The following is a 14,605-nucleotide window of genomic DNA, read 5'->3' on the forward strand; positions in this document are numbered from 1 at the left end:
ATAATAAAACGAAATATCATAAAAGAAATAAACTTCAAGAGATAGAAAAGAAGAATAAATCAAATCTTGATTATGGGTGATTAGCTTGCTTCGGTAATCCCCACCAACTTTTGTTTCGGGTTCCTTGTCAATCAACTAGTCGCTACCCTAGCAGGATCTTTCGATCTTCCACTAACATAACAAGTCAGCAAGGACTACTTATCTTCCGACCTCACAGTCCAGACTAGCTTGAGGTGAAGGTGTTTACAGATGGGTCATACCAATTTTGGGTTAATTCCCACATTGACGACTTCCTGGGGTTGTCAGGCCTATTTCCTTTCCCAAACAGTTGATCCGTTGAGTAACTCTACAAAATAGTCAATAGATCATACCTCATCTTGCTAATCCCCCATAGAAGAATTAGTTCCTCATGGTTTTCATAGACAATATAGAATCGATATAAAGAGAAACCATGCTAATTAAATCGATAGTATAGAGTATATGAAAGAGTTTGATTGTATTGAGATTAATTGCAAATCCACAAAGTTTGAATGTTTTCCAAAATTCACCACTCTTGAAAATAATGAAGAACAACTAAAATAAATTCTAAAACCTAAAAACGAAAGAAAACTGAACTAAATTTACTAAACAAAATCTAAGTCAAGTCAATGATGTTCATAACATGTTCCAAAGGAGCCTATTTATAGATTTTAGGTGGTCGTCTTCTTGAACCCTAGGTTAGTTGACATCCATGAGCTTTAACTTGATCGTGTAGACCAAAACACCCTTGTTTTGTATTTTATTACCATTCTAGAGTCGATGTTGCAACACACTAGGACTTTTGTTGCGACACAGAAGTCAGTATACTCTTAGGATTTCTTCAAGGATGTGTCGCAATACCCTTAGGTTGTGTCGCGACATCGAAGGCAGTATCGAGCTTTCTCCATTCTGCTCTCTATGTTGCGACATTGAATATCCCATATTGCGACATAGCGACCAATATCGATTTAGTATGCCTTCTAAAGGTCCTTGCACACTCACAAAGTATGTTAGCTCTCTCTTAGGCCTCATTTGGCCCCTATGGTTAATAAAAGACTTAATTTGCACATGTTATTGAATATAAAAAAAACTAAGAAAACTTAACTCAAACATAACAAAAATGCTTTTATTTCAAGCTCCTTAAATGTGAAAGCTAGTTTAATCTGCTACACCAAATTGCGATAGATCACGGCTCCAAAACCAACTCTTAATAGCAGATCTACAAACAATCAGTAACATAGGGTGCTTCATCACAGTGGGAGGGTCCCTCGTAGGCTAGAGTTCTTCCAATTTGGCGTAAGTGTTTTTAACACTAAGTCTACCGGACAAGAAGATGATGACCCACTCACATATGACGAAGAGATGCAGAGCGCTGATTCAAAGTTCTTGGAAATAGCTACGAAAGTTCAGATGGATTTGATCGATTCCAACTCAGTGTGGGAACTTGTAGACTTACCGAAAGGGATAAAACCCATTATCTACAAGATGAAAAGAAATGCATATGGAAAACTGGAAACTTATAAAGCCGGACTTGTAGCAAAAGGTTATACTAAAAAAAAAGGTACTAATTACGAAGAAACCTTATCTCTGATTGCCATGCTCAACTCAATATACATATTGTTATTCGTTGTGGCGATTCATGATCACGAGATCTGGCAAATGGATTTCAAGACTACGTTTTTGAACGGCTATCTTGAAGAGAGCATTTATATGATACAACCTAACAAATATATAGCTGAAGGAAACGAGCATAAAGTTTGCAAACTGCTTAGATCCATATATGGACTTAAGCAAGCATCCCGCTTGTGGAATCAAAGATTTGATCAAGAGATCAAAACTTTTGGATTTGAGCAAAACGTAGATCAACCTTGTGTTTATAAACATATAGGGGATGGAAATGTGGTATTTCTCTTTCTATATGTCGATGACAATCTACTCATTGGGAATGATTTAGAGACATTGTCATTGGTTAAACTATGATTCACCCAACAGTTTAGCATGAAGGACTTGGAAGAAACTAATTTTGTTCTAGGCATTTGAATCTTAAGGGATAAAAAGAACAAAGTGATAGCACTATTTCATGCTTTATACATAGACAAGATATTGAGAGCGTTATACAAATGACCAATTCGAAGAAGGGTAATCAACCTTCTGTATCAGGATTTTATCTCTCTTTAGAGTATTGTCCTAAGACAGTAGAAGAAAAAGTGAACATGAGAAAGGTTTATTATGCTTTGATAATAGGAAGTCTCATGTATGCTATGTTGTGCACATGCCTAGACATATGTTTTGCAGTGGGGTTAGTGAGTTGATAGCAGGCGAATCTAGGACCATGACACTAGGCAAGTAGTTTAGCATATACTCAAGTATTTACAGAGAACAAGGGATTATATGCTTGTTTATTCCAGAGGAGATCATACTCCTATTGAATATACTAATTTTGACTTCTAAAGGTGTCAGGATTCGAGGAAATCAACATTGGGTTGTGCTTTTATCCTAGACAGCGGGTCCATAGTATGAATAAATGTCAAGTAAGGTTACACAACTAACTTCACTATGGAGGCTCAAGTATGAGGTGTGAAAAAGCTATGTAACTATAATACTATGAATATAGCTAAATCCAAAGAAACCATATAAGTACAAAACACATTGATACAAAGTATCATAAGGGAGACAGTAGTGTTTCATAAAATAGTGGATTTAGTCAAAGATCGCATCTGAGAACAAACCCTAGGGATTTCTTTTGCCAATACTCTACTATCTAGAGAGATCTTTGGGAAACATATGGAAGGCATAGGAATGCGAAACATGACTGATCTAATTTACTAAGGGAGGTGAGAGACTGTTGGATCTGGTGCCCTGAGTATAGTATTTTCTTCTAAGTACACTTGTAATTTATTCAAACAAATTGGTTAATAAAATTATTCATGAATTACATTAATACTTTGTATATTGTCCTTACGTGGGTTTTGCATGTAAATAAAAATAGAGGCAAATGTTAGCTCACTAGTTGTTTAATGTTTAACTAATATTAAGTACTAGTTGTTTAATGTTTAACTAATATTAAGTGGTATTACGTGGTCGGATCGTAATACGAAAAGAAAACTTGTATTAGTAAACAAACCTAAACATGTCCTTAGTGCAATCAGAAATGAGCAAACTGATTCAAAGACTAATATGACGTCTATCAAGTCCAATTGGGAAGATACCTTATCTTTGGCATCGGAGCGGATGACTTTCAAAAGTTTGGACATAGATATGGCTAATTGGATTGATAGTACATTAGACTGGACCCAAGAAGAATAGATCTTGAATCTATTTATGAATTTATTCACTTTTGACGTTTATAGTGTGGCATACCTAAATCTTGAATGGATGACGAACTATGTATGTGTGACTAGTATACTTTGATGTAAGTAAAAGCTTGAGTTCAAATAGATAAGGAACCAAAAGTTGGTGCATTGGGTATACGACTTTTGCAATATGTAGCGTCATTCACAACAGTGGAATTAATAGTTTGTTACATGGGTAAATGATACCCTCTCATTTTCATTACATGGTTAATGAAAAGTAAACGTGACGACGGGTCATTCGTCTTTGTCATGAATGACTTGATTACTATTTGATAGTAATTGACTTTTCATGAAAGAAAGTGTAATGGTTACCATGAGATAAAATAGGATCATATTGGGAAAACGAATATTATTCAAAAGAGATTAACGATATCCTATGAGGGTAACACAGTTATGACAAGGTTATTAGATGAGCATTGATCTAGTTGCTTTCGTAATGGTATGCCATTGGGGAGAGCTCAGTCACGATACTATAATGGAATGACTTCGTGACTAAATGAGTTTATAATTAATGGGCGAAAGGCTGGGACTTAATTATAAATCATTTGAGCCTCAATTGCATATGGTCAATCAGTCCTTCCACTAGCTCTTTGAAACCATAAATAAATTGCATGTTGAATCAAATAAATATAAATGAATAAAAATGGTGAAAGTGGAGAAATGGAAAACATTTGGAAATGGTTATGGTTTTCTCCAAAATGAAAATGAAAATGGAGAAATAGAATAATTTAGAAATGAATGTAGTTTTCTCCAAAATGAAAATTAAAAATGAAAATGACCTGAAAATGAATTTATTTTTTTCAAATTAAACGAAGTTTGAAAATGGAAATAAATCATTTGGTAATAGTGAACCGTTGAATGTAGAAATATTAAATATATTTTCTCATAGATTCTTTTACGGTGAAGTTGTCATGATTTTAACGGAATTAGAATTGGGTTGAAAAGATTATTTAATTGAAAAAATATTGAGATGTTTATTTTGGAAAATAGAAAAACAAATATCGGGTTGGATCGAATTATAAAATATTGAGTTAAAAGTCCAGGAAATACTTGTAATTCAATCCGATATGGTAGAGACCCAGAAGTCCATCATGTTAATGAGGGGGACGACAAACTTTAGTATTATTAACTAGGGTTGTCGCCCCTATACTCCAAGATAGATTAGGAGTTCATTCTTTTGGCTAAAATAAAGTTTTACAATTCAACAAGGGTTCTACTTCCTCTCCTTATAAATAGATGGCACTAGTAAAACTATTTACATAACTTCAAAATATTGTTACTATGCCCGAAAATAGAGAGAATTTATCACTTAATTAGTATTAGTTATATACCAATTAAAATTTAACTTTAGCTTTATAAATAAGTTTTAGTAGTTAGATATATTTAATTAATAAAATTACCAACAAAAATGAAGATTGTTAGCAATAATAAGTAGAATTATATAAAAATGAATGAAACATTAAAGCAATGGTTCTTCTAAGAGGTAATATCGAATCATTTATATCGAGAGAGATTAAATATTATTTTAATTGATAATGAGGTAATATAATATTATAACATTAATTTTTTTCTTTAAGTTGTTTATACTTCCAAATCATCAGTCATAAATTTTTTTATTTATCAATTATTTGTTTGGTATAAGTGAAAAATGTTGGTGTGAATTTATTTTGAAAAAAATCAAATTTCATTAATTATTTTTAATTATTATTAATCTGATTATTAATTTAGTGTAAACATATTTTCTACTTACCTTTTACATAGTTCCAAATTTAAATATTATTTTAATCATTTTATTAATTAATTAATTTTTTATTTTATTATTTCTAAAATGTTATTTTATTCTCTCAATACCTTTAATATAAATTAACTAATCCTCATTTAATTGACATATATTTTAATATTATAAAATATATTATTTATTGAATTAAATATATAACACATGTCACATTAAAAGCCACTACAGATACAAAATAAAAAGACATTATATTATTTAACTGAGCTGAGCTAACTGGCACTGTTACAAAATCCACACCTTTTACATAGTAGAGGGATGAATTGCATAATTTAAACCTCTTTATCTTTTACGAAATCCAATTAAATGTATAAAAAGATGGTATCTATTTTTTTTAAAAATGGAATGGGCCACGATATATTGAGTAATATGGGCACGTGGAAAAGAGTAAAAACGACAAATGCAGATTATTAAAGGAATCCTTTTAAACAAGACTCAAAATAATATGGCAGCATACTCCACACATTCCAAAAACCAACGAGAAAGTTTTATGTTTATGCTAGCATGATAAAGTACTGAATTATCATGATTATGACAGGAAACGAGCCATCCATGACTCGAAACGAGACCATGCGAGGCGGACTGCAGCTTCATCCTCATCAGCCATTCCCATGCCCTTCCTCCGCTTTATACCATCGGGGGACCTGTTCATGAAGGCATGTGCATTGCCTGGATAAATATGCACCTCATATGGAGTTTTTGATTCTTTCAGTTTTTCCTCCAAAGCCTTCGCAGCCTGAAATCTCGACAATCCTGATTAATTTTCAGCCATAATTCCATCCATATAATAATGACTCTGACTGTTTAATTGTGATTTGCTTTATAACATCATATGACCAAGCAACAAATACTTGGTAAAAGAGAATAGAAATAGCAAAAAATATGAACCTAATGAAGCCTTATATCAGCAAATAAACAACCGTACACGTATTATTTTACCACCAATCTCTATTGCGCACAATCAAACATAAGTTGGAAAATGAATTATTTCCAGTGGCCAAAGCAAATATGTTCATTCTTCCTTTAACATTCACCCATGGTTTAGAGGTAACTAAGGTTTTCAGACGGTAAAGGAAGTAAGCCACGGTGCTAGGTTTTCAGAAGTAACTGCTATGTTATCCAGACTTCTCATTTTTCTCGTCAACATATTTGGTCCTATGAGTTTTGACAATATCATTGACTTTTCTACAAAGATTTGCAACTAAATCTAGCAATTATCACTAGGCCTGCGTGGCTGCTGAGCCTGAACTATTTTATTCCCACAAAGAAACAAAAAAAAGAAAAAAAAAGGAGCATCTCTAATGTCCAATCTTCAGATACTCGGTCACAAACATGAAACTAGCTTCAAGATATGATTGGAAATAAGTGATTAAATTTAAAACTGGGAGAATAAATAAATCTTGCCATACCGTCACATCTGAAAACCCAACAAAGTTATCAAGTTCTCCAAAATGAGCTTGAACAGGTGCTTTGGCCTGGGCAGGGTCTGCCAGTTCAGGTGAAGGAACCCCATAAAAGGCAGCAACAGCATCAACTTGAGGAACTAAGACAGAACTTGCAATAGAGAGAGCACCCCCCATGCAAAATCCGGTCACTCCAACCTGATCAATGCAGTGAAATCAGAGATTGCTCACCAACCAATGTTTAAACTTCACCCAAAACAAAGTTTCAATAAAGCAGCAAGAAACTTAATGTCGATAATAATCATTAACAAATTAACAGAAAATGCAGCTCCACAATTTGATACATATTTAAGAATAAAATACTTCAAAATTTCACAGCAGAATCTTAACTTTGTTCGAAAGTTAAACTTAGAAGAGAACCTGCAGAAACAGGAAATAACACTTAACAAAGAAGACATGTTAAGGCATTTGAGATGAAGTTGATGTACTTTTTGTCGTTCGGATGTAACGAGCAATTATGAAATAGTTGACCTGAACTGCAAATATAAAATCACCATTCCACAATATGTTCAGATTATTTTTTTAAATGTATAGAAAAAGAATTAGCAATATCTGTATTGCTTAAATCTCTTTTAAAAAATGGATGAACCCATAATAAGTCTATCTTCTTTCAAATTCTCCATTCACTTGGCCATCCAAAACAGAAGAAAAGTACTAAATGTTCAGCTTCATATATTCATTTCCACTTATCTCAGTCAATAAGGTACCAGAATGGTCACTACGATGAAGTGTCTAAACTTCAAATATGTTTTGAGTAAGCATAAGGCTTTAACAAAAATGACAATAAATAACCAGCACTCACCTTTTTTGAACCATTAGCTTTAAGCCAATCAACCGAAGCACAGATATCCTTTACAGCACCTTGCCAGTCAAGACCATCCATTAGGTGTTGTGCCTCTGCAACATCAAGACCAACCTTTCCTCGATACAAACTGAAGCAAGTTGAGAAACATAAAATGAATTAGCATTCAAATGTAGCAAACGCCAAGTGATCAAAGTTTATGAGCATTCAGATAACAAAAATAAAAATAAAAAATTGTGGAATGAAATGCATACTCTGGAATAAGAGCTTTGAATCCTGGGCCCAGTTGAGAGATCTTCAAGGCATGGTTTTTTATCTCAAAATCCACACCCCACCACTCCTGAAGAACAACAATTCCGGGTGCATCTTCTTTGCCAACCACATATGCATCAAATGCCTAATCAATACATTTAAAAAATAAATAAATAAAAGAGGGTTTAAATGAATTGAGAACAACTAAACCCAAATCAAACAAGACTCCATCCTGGATTCTGAAAATTCAAAAGCAAACAGAAAAACAATATTATGGACTGAAACTCAACAAATAACTAAAATCCACCGGTAACAGCAAAAATGGTTAGTCAATCTATAGAATCATGCATTTTGTTTTTGAATCAAGCAAAAAGATTCAATTTCAGTTTTAAACTTTGAACACAATATCTCGTATAACTTAATTACCATCAAGAACTGCGAGGCCCATATCAAATTGTAACATGAGTAGTCGATTATTAAAATAATATTCTTATATCAAGGAAAAAAAAGGATTAAATTATCAAAATTTTAACACAATCTCATACAAATCATTCCTAACATTTTAACAAAGACAAAATACCCAACAATCAAAATCATCAAAAAGAAAAGGCAAAACCCATAATAATTATAGCATGATTAGTCAATACTTGGAATAGAAAACATGCATTTTTATTTTCCAATCAAGAAAAAAATCAATCAGTTTTAAATTCTTAATCCAATATCTCATACAAATCGCCTACTAACATTTCAGCAAAGATAGCACATAGCTGACAATCGAAAGCATCAAGCCGTATCGACATACGACAGCCGAAAAAATACTGAAAAACTTTGTAAATTTGATTTTTTTTTAAAAAAGGGAAAAACCATAGTAATTGCAAACAGGACCGTCAATATTGAAATAAAATCACGCATTTTGTTTCTCAAACAGGAAAATAAAAACAATTTCAGTTTTAAAAATTTAATCCAAATCTCATACAACTCAATTGCTAACAGTCCAGCAAAGATAGCAAATACTCCAGAATCAAAAGCATCAAAAAGAAAAAGAGAAACCCATAATAATGTAACTCGATCATCAATATTAAAATTAAATCATGCATTTTCTTCTTAGATCAAGGAGAAAAGAAAAAACAATTTCAGTTTTAAAATGTTAATCCAATATCTAATACAACGCAATGACTAGCATTTCAGCAAAGATAGAAAAAACCCAACACTTGCAATCATCAAAAAGATAAAAAAATTAACTTAAAAACTGTTGAAACGAAGAGGAAATGAGAAGAACTGACAGTGTCATCTCTCTGAATCTGAACTTTCTTGAAAGCAGAGTCAGCCATTGATCGTACAGAAAAGCGGGGAATGGAGGGAGCAAGAGCGCGTGAAATGGTGAAGAAAGAAGGAGGCTTGGAAAGAATATTCCTAGAGAAGATTCTGGAAGATGAAGAAGATGTTATACCTCTTGCTGCTCCTAACATGCTTTGCACACGCTTCGTATGCAACAACTTACTAATTCATGTCGTTTTCTACAACCTTCTTCTATGAGAATAAACCCGAGAGACCTCTCTCAAACGACTCCGTTTGGTATATCCCGGCTTAGGCCTAAAACTGCCCATGAGTTGGATCAGAGTGGCAGCCATTTTTTTGTGATCCTCTTATGCCAGTCTCTCCCGTTGGACCAGTTTACAATTAAAAAGTAAACAAAATATTAAAATTATTTTTCAATTAAATTTTATTAGTAAATAATAATTTGGATCAATTAATCCAAATTTACAAGAAGTTTGACACGTTTTTTTAATAAAAAAAACAAATAATTCATATTAAACCGTCATAATCGGAAAATATGAAACTCTAGTAATCTCAGCAATCACTGTTATTTTTTCTAGAATTTTTGCAAATACTAGGAGAGCTGGATTTCTTTCTAAAGCCATTTTTGCAAGAATGTCCGCAACTTGATTTCTATATCAGGGAATATGCTTGATTTCCCATTGTTCCATAACTTGTAAGATTATATGTATTAGTTTGACATGTTTTTAGTTATCCATATCTCGCTAGGAGGCATCGCTATCCTCACATCACTTTATCACAATTTCCTCCATCACAACCTAGCCAAAGAAAGACATTCGTTAGACATAACATTCATTGGCGTATGCATGCTTACATGTGGGACACTTCTAACCTCTCTTATCAAATACAGGTGTTGGGTCTTTTTTTTCTTTTTTTCATAGTATCCATATGGGGCTGAATTAAAGAAATATGTTGAATTTTTAAGATATTTAAGGATAGATGGCACGTTTTCAGGTCAATGGTAATTTTTCCTTCAACTGTCATAATTCTAGCGGTTACAATACCCCAGCAATCATATTTTTTTCTTGTATAAACCCCTCCAAACTTCATTCTTTTCAATTCAAACTCAATTCTAAATTCTCTCAATAATTTCGTCAATTCTCTCGATAATTTCGTTTCAAATGTTTCTCTAAATCATATTCCCTTCGATTTTATTTTATTAATTATAATTTATGAAGTGACAAATTAACTTATTTGTTTGGATGAAAAGCACATCTCAGGCGTTCAATTACAAATGGTAAAAAATATTATTAAATTATTTAATTTTAATTAATTAATTAATTATGCTATTAACATTATTAATTTTTTATGTTTATATACTCAAGTCGATTATCGAATTTTGGAGACGTACATACACAATTTAAGTAAGAGTGCAACGATTGTCATTTATGGACACTTGCGAGATGCGAGATTCTTATACATGGCTCGCATGCTTGGGGGATTAAATTGGATCCCCCACTTATCAGTGCTTTGGTGGAAAGATGGAGACCAGTGATACACACATTTCATCTTCCCTACGATGAATGTCCAATTACACTCGAGGACGTTGGTTTACAACTCTATCTACCGGTCGATGGGGAAGTCATTACGGGGCCAGTGGTAAGTGTCACTTAGAGTGCAACATGCGAACAACTACTAGGGAAGGTGTCCAACAAGTTTAGGGGTAGTTGGATCGAGATAGGATGGTTGGAAGACAACTTCAAAACTATTGAGGCTTCTGTGAGTGGCATTGAAAAATAACAATCCACGCTCATTCATCTTGAGGTTGATCCGTGGTTTGCTTATGCTAGATAAATCTCAAAATCTGGTACATTTAAGGTGGCTACTACTACTAGCCTACTTGAAAGAAGCGGGATGATTTAGTTAGGGATCAATGTTGTTGGTGACATTGTACCGAGAAATGTGTTGAGAGACAAAACAAAAAAAAAGTTAAAATCGACAATTGCATACTCCTTCAATTGTGGGCATGATAACGACTACCATTTTTACGCCCTTGAGTGGACCCTCTTATGAATTCCCACTCGTAATATGGTAAAATTCATTTGATAATGTCATTATCATAATAATTTTTTATTATTGTAATTTTGAAATAACATATTATTTGAATAGGTGGAACAATCGCGCGAGACACACAGGTTTACCAACCGAGCTCGAGGATATCTGGCTAGCTTTAGGTCAACAAACCAAAGAGGAGGCTAGTTTATTGAATTCAAAGTTATATAATATTTATTCCAGCATTTGAACTTATATATTAGGCACATGCTAAGATTTATAATTTGTATTGCAGTTTGTATGGATGTCATATGTAGATTTGAGAATTTAAGAATGCGTCTCGGCCGAATTTTTGGCCAATTGCAACATCTGGCACATGAATGTGCCATTGATCATTTTTGCAACGATTGAGATGCACAAATCCAACCAAGTGATGTGGCAGTTCGGGTGTATGCAATGTATTCCGTCGCCACCTCAAGAGCTCGATGACCTGCACAAGATTGACTTGCGAGGGAGACTCGAGAAAAATTGACCAACATTCCACAAGAAATATATCGAGATGTGGTAGCATAGGTACGATTACTTGACCGACACTTCAACAATCAAATACAATCAGGATTCTCTTAAACTTTATTCTTGATTTATTCTTTATGCACATCTTCTTTATCAAGTTTATCATGTTTATGGATTCCTTGAGGAACTAATCCTCTTATGGGGGATTAGTAAGTGAAGGTGTGATTAACTAATTACTATGTAGGGTTTTCTTAACGAATCGACTGTTTGGGAGAAGAAGAACTTAAACGCTAGGCTTGACGACCCTAGGAAGTCATTTAGGTGAGAATTAACCCAAAATTGGTATGGCCTATCTGTAAACACCTTAGCCCCAAACTGTTCTGGATTATGAGGTCGAGAGATAAGTAGTTCTTGCTGGCTCATTAATTTAGTGGATGATCTAGAGATCCTGCTAGGGTAACGACTAGTTGATTGAATAAAAACCCAAATAGGAATTAGTTATGACCATCGAAGCGAGCTAATCACCCATATTTGGATTTGGTTGAGTTTTAGATTTCTGTTATTTGAAGTTCACTTTATTTCTATAATTTTTATCCTTTTATTTATAAAAACCCGAAATTCTCTTATTTATGTTTACTCTTAATATAATTTATTTAATTTACTAATTAATTTTATTTATGTTTAGGTTAACTTTAATTTAGTACTCGCCTCCCTTGGGTACAATCCTCGAAGTACTCACCTACTTTGTTGTAAAAACTATACTACAACATGACCCGTATACTTGTGGACATTGCCTCAATTGCATATCTTTAGTTACAGTATTAACACTTTGGACGTTAGTATGTCCGAGGGCAGTAAAGATGTTCGCGTCATTGCCGGGGAGGCAACGTCACTAAATTAATTTTAATTTTTGTGCTCTAATAAACTAATTAGGAAAATTTTAAATTATAGATATGATCTTTAGTTTTTTTATTTACTTCCTTATTTATTGTAGTTTACTAAAAATTTATTTTTCTTGAAGAAATCTCAACACATACCCTTGAAATGAGGAAGGAGACCTGCAGAAATATCCATTGAGCCCTATTTAGCAATACCATGGAAAATTTTGACTATATGTGGTCCAATGATGAAATAGATTATGACGATGAAATTTATGAAGAATGAATCAGAGATTGTTAATGCAATAACCAAGCCAGCTAAAAGGTAAAGTCTCAGCATACTCGTAGGACAGCAACAGGAGCACAGACATAGACATGTCTTGTCACGAGTTTGATCAAACTCAAGGCGAAAGCAAAGATGAAAAGGAAAACCCAATAGCAAGAATATCCTGGGACGATGAAATCTTGAGTAGTTAGATGGAACAACGTAAATTTGCAAGTATACACAATCGCAACAAGTAAATGTCGAGTTATCGTACCCACAGGGACTGTGAAAAGAATTATTTATGAAAGCAATTAAAAACACTTTGGTGAAGAAAAATATTTTGATGTGAGGAGGTGATTAAAAACTAAGATTTTTAACTAATTAAAACAAATAAAGAGAAAATAAAAGTTTCAATGCACGATTTCAAAAGATGATTTTAATCAAGATAACATAATTGTGTTAGATTAATTACATTTCTTAACTTAGAATTACTAAACTCATGTTTATGTTGTTACGAATAAATTCACGGCAACTTGGTCCTACCAAAATCCATTTATCTCTTGACTATATCTCTATGTTAATTCAATAGATTAAACACATTTTAATAAGCAAAGGCGTTAATGCACATACATACCTATGAAATTAAAAACAATCTCTTGTACATATCTCTATGCCAATTCAAACAATTAATTCAATCTCATAAGCACATAAAAGATTACATGAGGTAACAAAGTATTCCTACCTTGAAACAGTTTAATCACAATAATCTTGCAAGTTATGCAAGGCTAATGTATCGTTAGATATCGTTGCTAATTTAACCCTCAGCTACCTTAGATGATTAAACATGCACTGATTAAGTATCGTGTCAATTAATTACAATTTCAATCCGTTTAAATAATTAATTCATTAGTTACCTTACAATTGTAATGCAAGAATAACTTAGTCATGATTTTACTTAATCAAACATCTTACCAAGGCCTATAACAACAGAAATACAATTTTAATCAATTAAGTGGACAAAATGCAATAAACCTAAAACGAACTAAATTTAAGTCATATTAATTAAATTAAACATATCAACATCACAATTATTCATAGACATGTTCATAGAAACAAAAATAATATTAAAAGTATAACGAACAAGAATCAAATTCGGTATTTCTTCGAGGCTTGACTAGTTTGCTCTGCTCCTTTTTCTCAGCTTGTTCTTGTTGAACTGAGACTTCCATGAACACTTGAATGCTGCTACAAATGGTGGTTGAAGGACTCTTTTTCAATAGGTGAAACCAGCAAGGAAATAGGGAAGAAAATGAAGAACAACGGAAGGGGATTTGAAGAGAGAAAGTGAGAAAAAAGTGAAAGGATTAGAGGTTTTGAGATGTGTTTCAAATAAGCGGCCAAGGGGGTTTTTATAGGTTTAGTAAGATGATAAAAATAGAAAAAATCAGTAGCCATAGAGTCCCCCCATGGCCAGCCACACATGTGGCAAGTTTGAAGGTTTCAAACTTGCTATTTTAAGGTAAGGGCAAATTTAGAAAGACATGAATAGTGGAGGGGTTTGAATGCAAATTCAATGATTCTTCAAGGTCTTTTTTGCAAGCCAAATAATCATCCAAACAAGCTGATTGGGTCAGCATGTGGGACGGTTTTGGGCTGCCCAGTGGTAGGTCGGATCAGTTTTCTCGGTTCAGCTCAATTGGGCCTCTTTTCATAATTAGTTAATAATAATTTATTTGACCCAAAATAAATTGGATTAAAATTAAACTTAAGTATATTATGAATTAATATTCATAATTTGGACCGCCTTCAGCTAAAAAATTAATTTGCCTCGATGCTTCAAGAATCGCTTCTCGGTTTTGCGCTTCTAGCAGTGTCTACTGAGCTAATTTTCACCTTTTGTGCAAATTTGTCGAAAATGATCAAAATTAATCAAAATTTA

The 14,605-nt window shown here is 33.2% G+C and overlaps 1 protein-coding gene across 1 annotated transcript; it reads right to left on the reverse strand.

Annotated features, from left to right (window-relative positions):
• Positions 1-5,570: 5,570 nt before the first annotated feature.
• Positions 5,571-9,284, reverse strand: LOC105800420 (uncharacterized). The gene is made up of 5 exons (XM_012631554.2): positions 8,964-9,284; positions 7,683-7,825; positions 7,429-7,558; positions 6,573-6,764; positions 5,571-5,899 (listed from the first exon to the last, which is right to left on the reverse strand). The coding sequence occupies exons 1-5, from the start codon at positions 9,147-9,149 to the stop codon at positions 5,693-5,695; spliced, it is 858 nt and encodes a 285-aa protein (XP_012487008.1). The 5' UTR covers positions 9,150-9,284; the 3' UTR covers positions 5,571-5,692.
• Between the last annotated feature and the right edge of the window lie 5,321 nt (positions 9,285-14,605).

The sequence above is a fragment of the Gossypium raimondii genome, chromosome 7 (assembly GCF_025698545.1).
Source record: "Gossypium raimondii isolate GPD5lz chromosome 7, ASM2569854v1, whole genome shotgun sequence".
Taxonomy (NCBI): Eukaryota; Viridiplantae; Streptophyta; class Magnoliopsida; order Malvales; family Malvaceae; genus Gossypium; species Gossypium raimondii.

Excerpts from the sequence above, each read along its gene's own strand:
- LOC105800420 (XM_012631554.2), bottom strand. The coding sequence starts at position 9,149 with ATGTTAGGAGCAGCAAGAGGTATAACATCTTCTTCATCTTCCAGAATC. Across the intron at positions 6,765-7,428 it reads AAGCTAATGGTTCAAAAAAG|GTTGGAGTGACCGGATTTTG; the intron begins GTGAGTGCTGGT and ends TGCATTGATCAG. Across the intron at positions 5,900-6,572 it reads TTGGGTTTTCAGATGTGACG|GCTGCGAAGGCTTTGGAGGA; the intron begins GTATGGCAAGAT and ends TCGAGATTTCAG.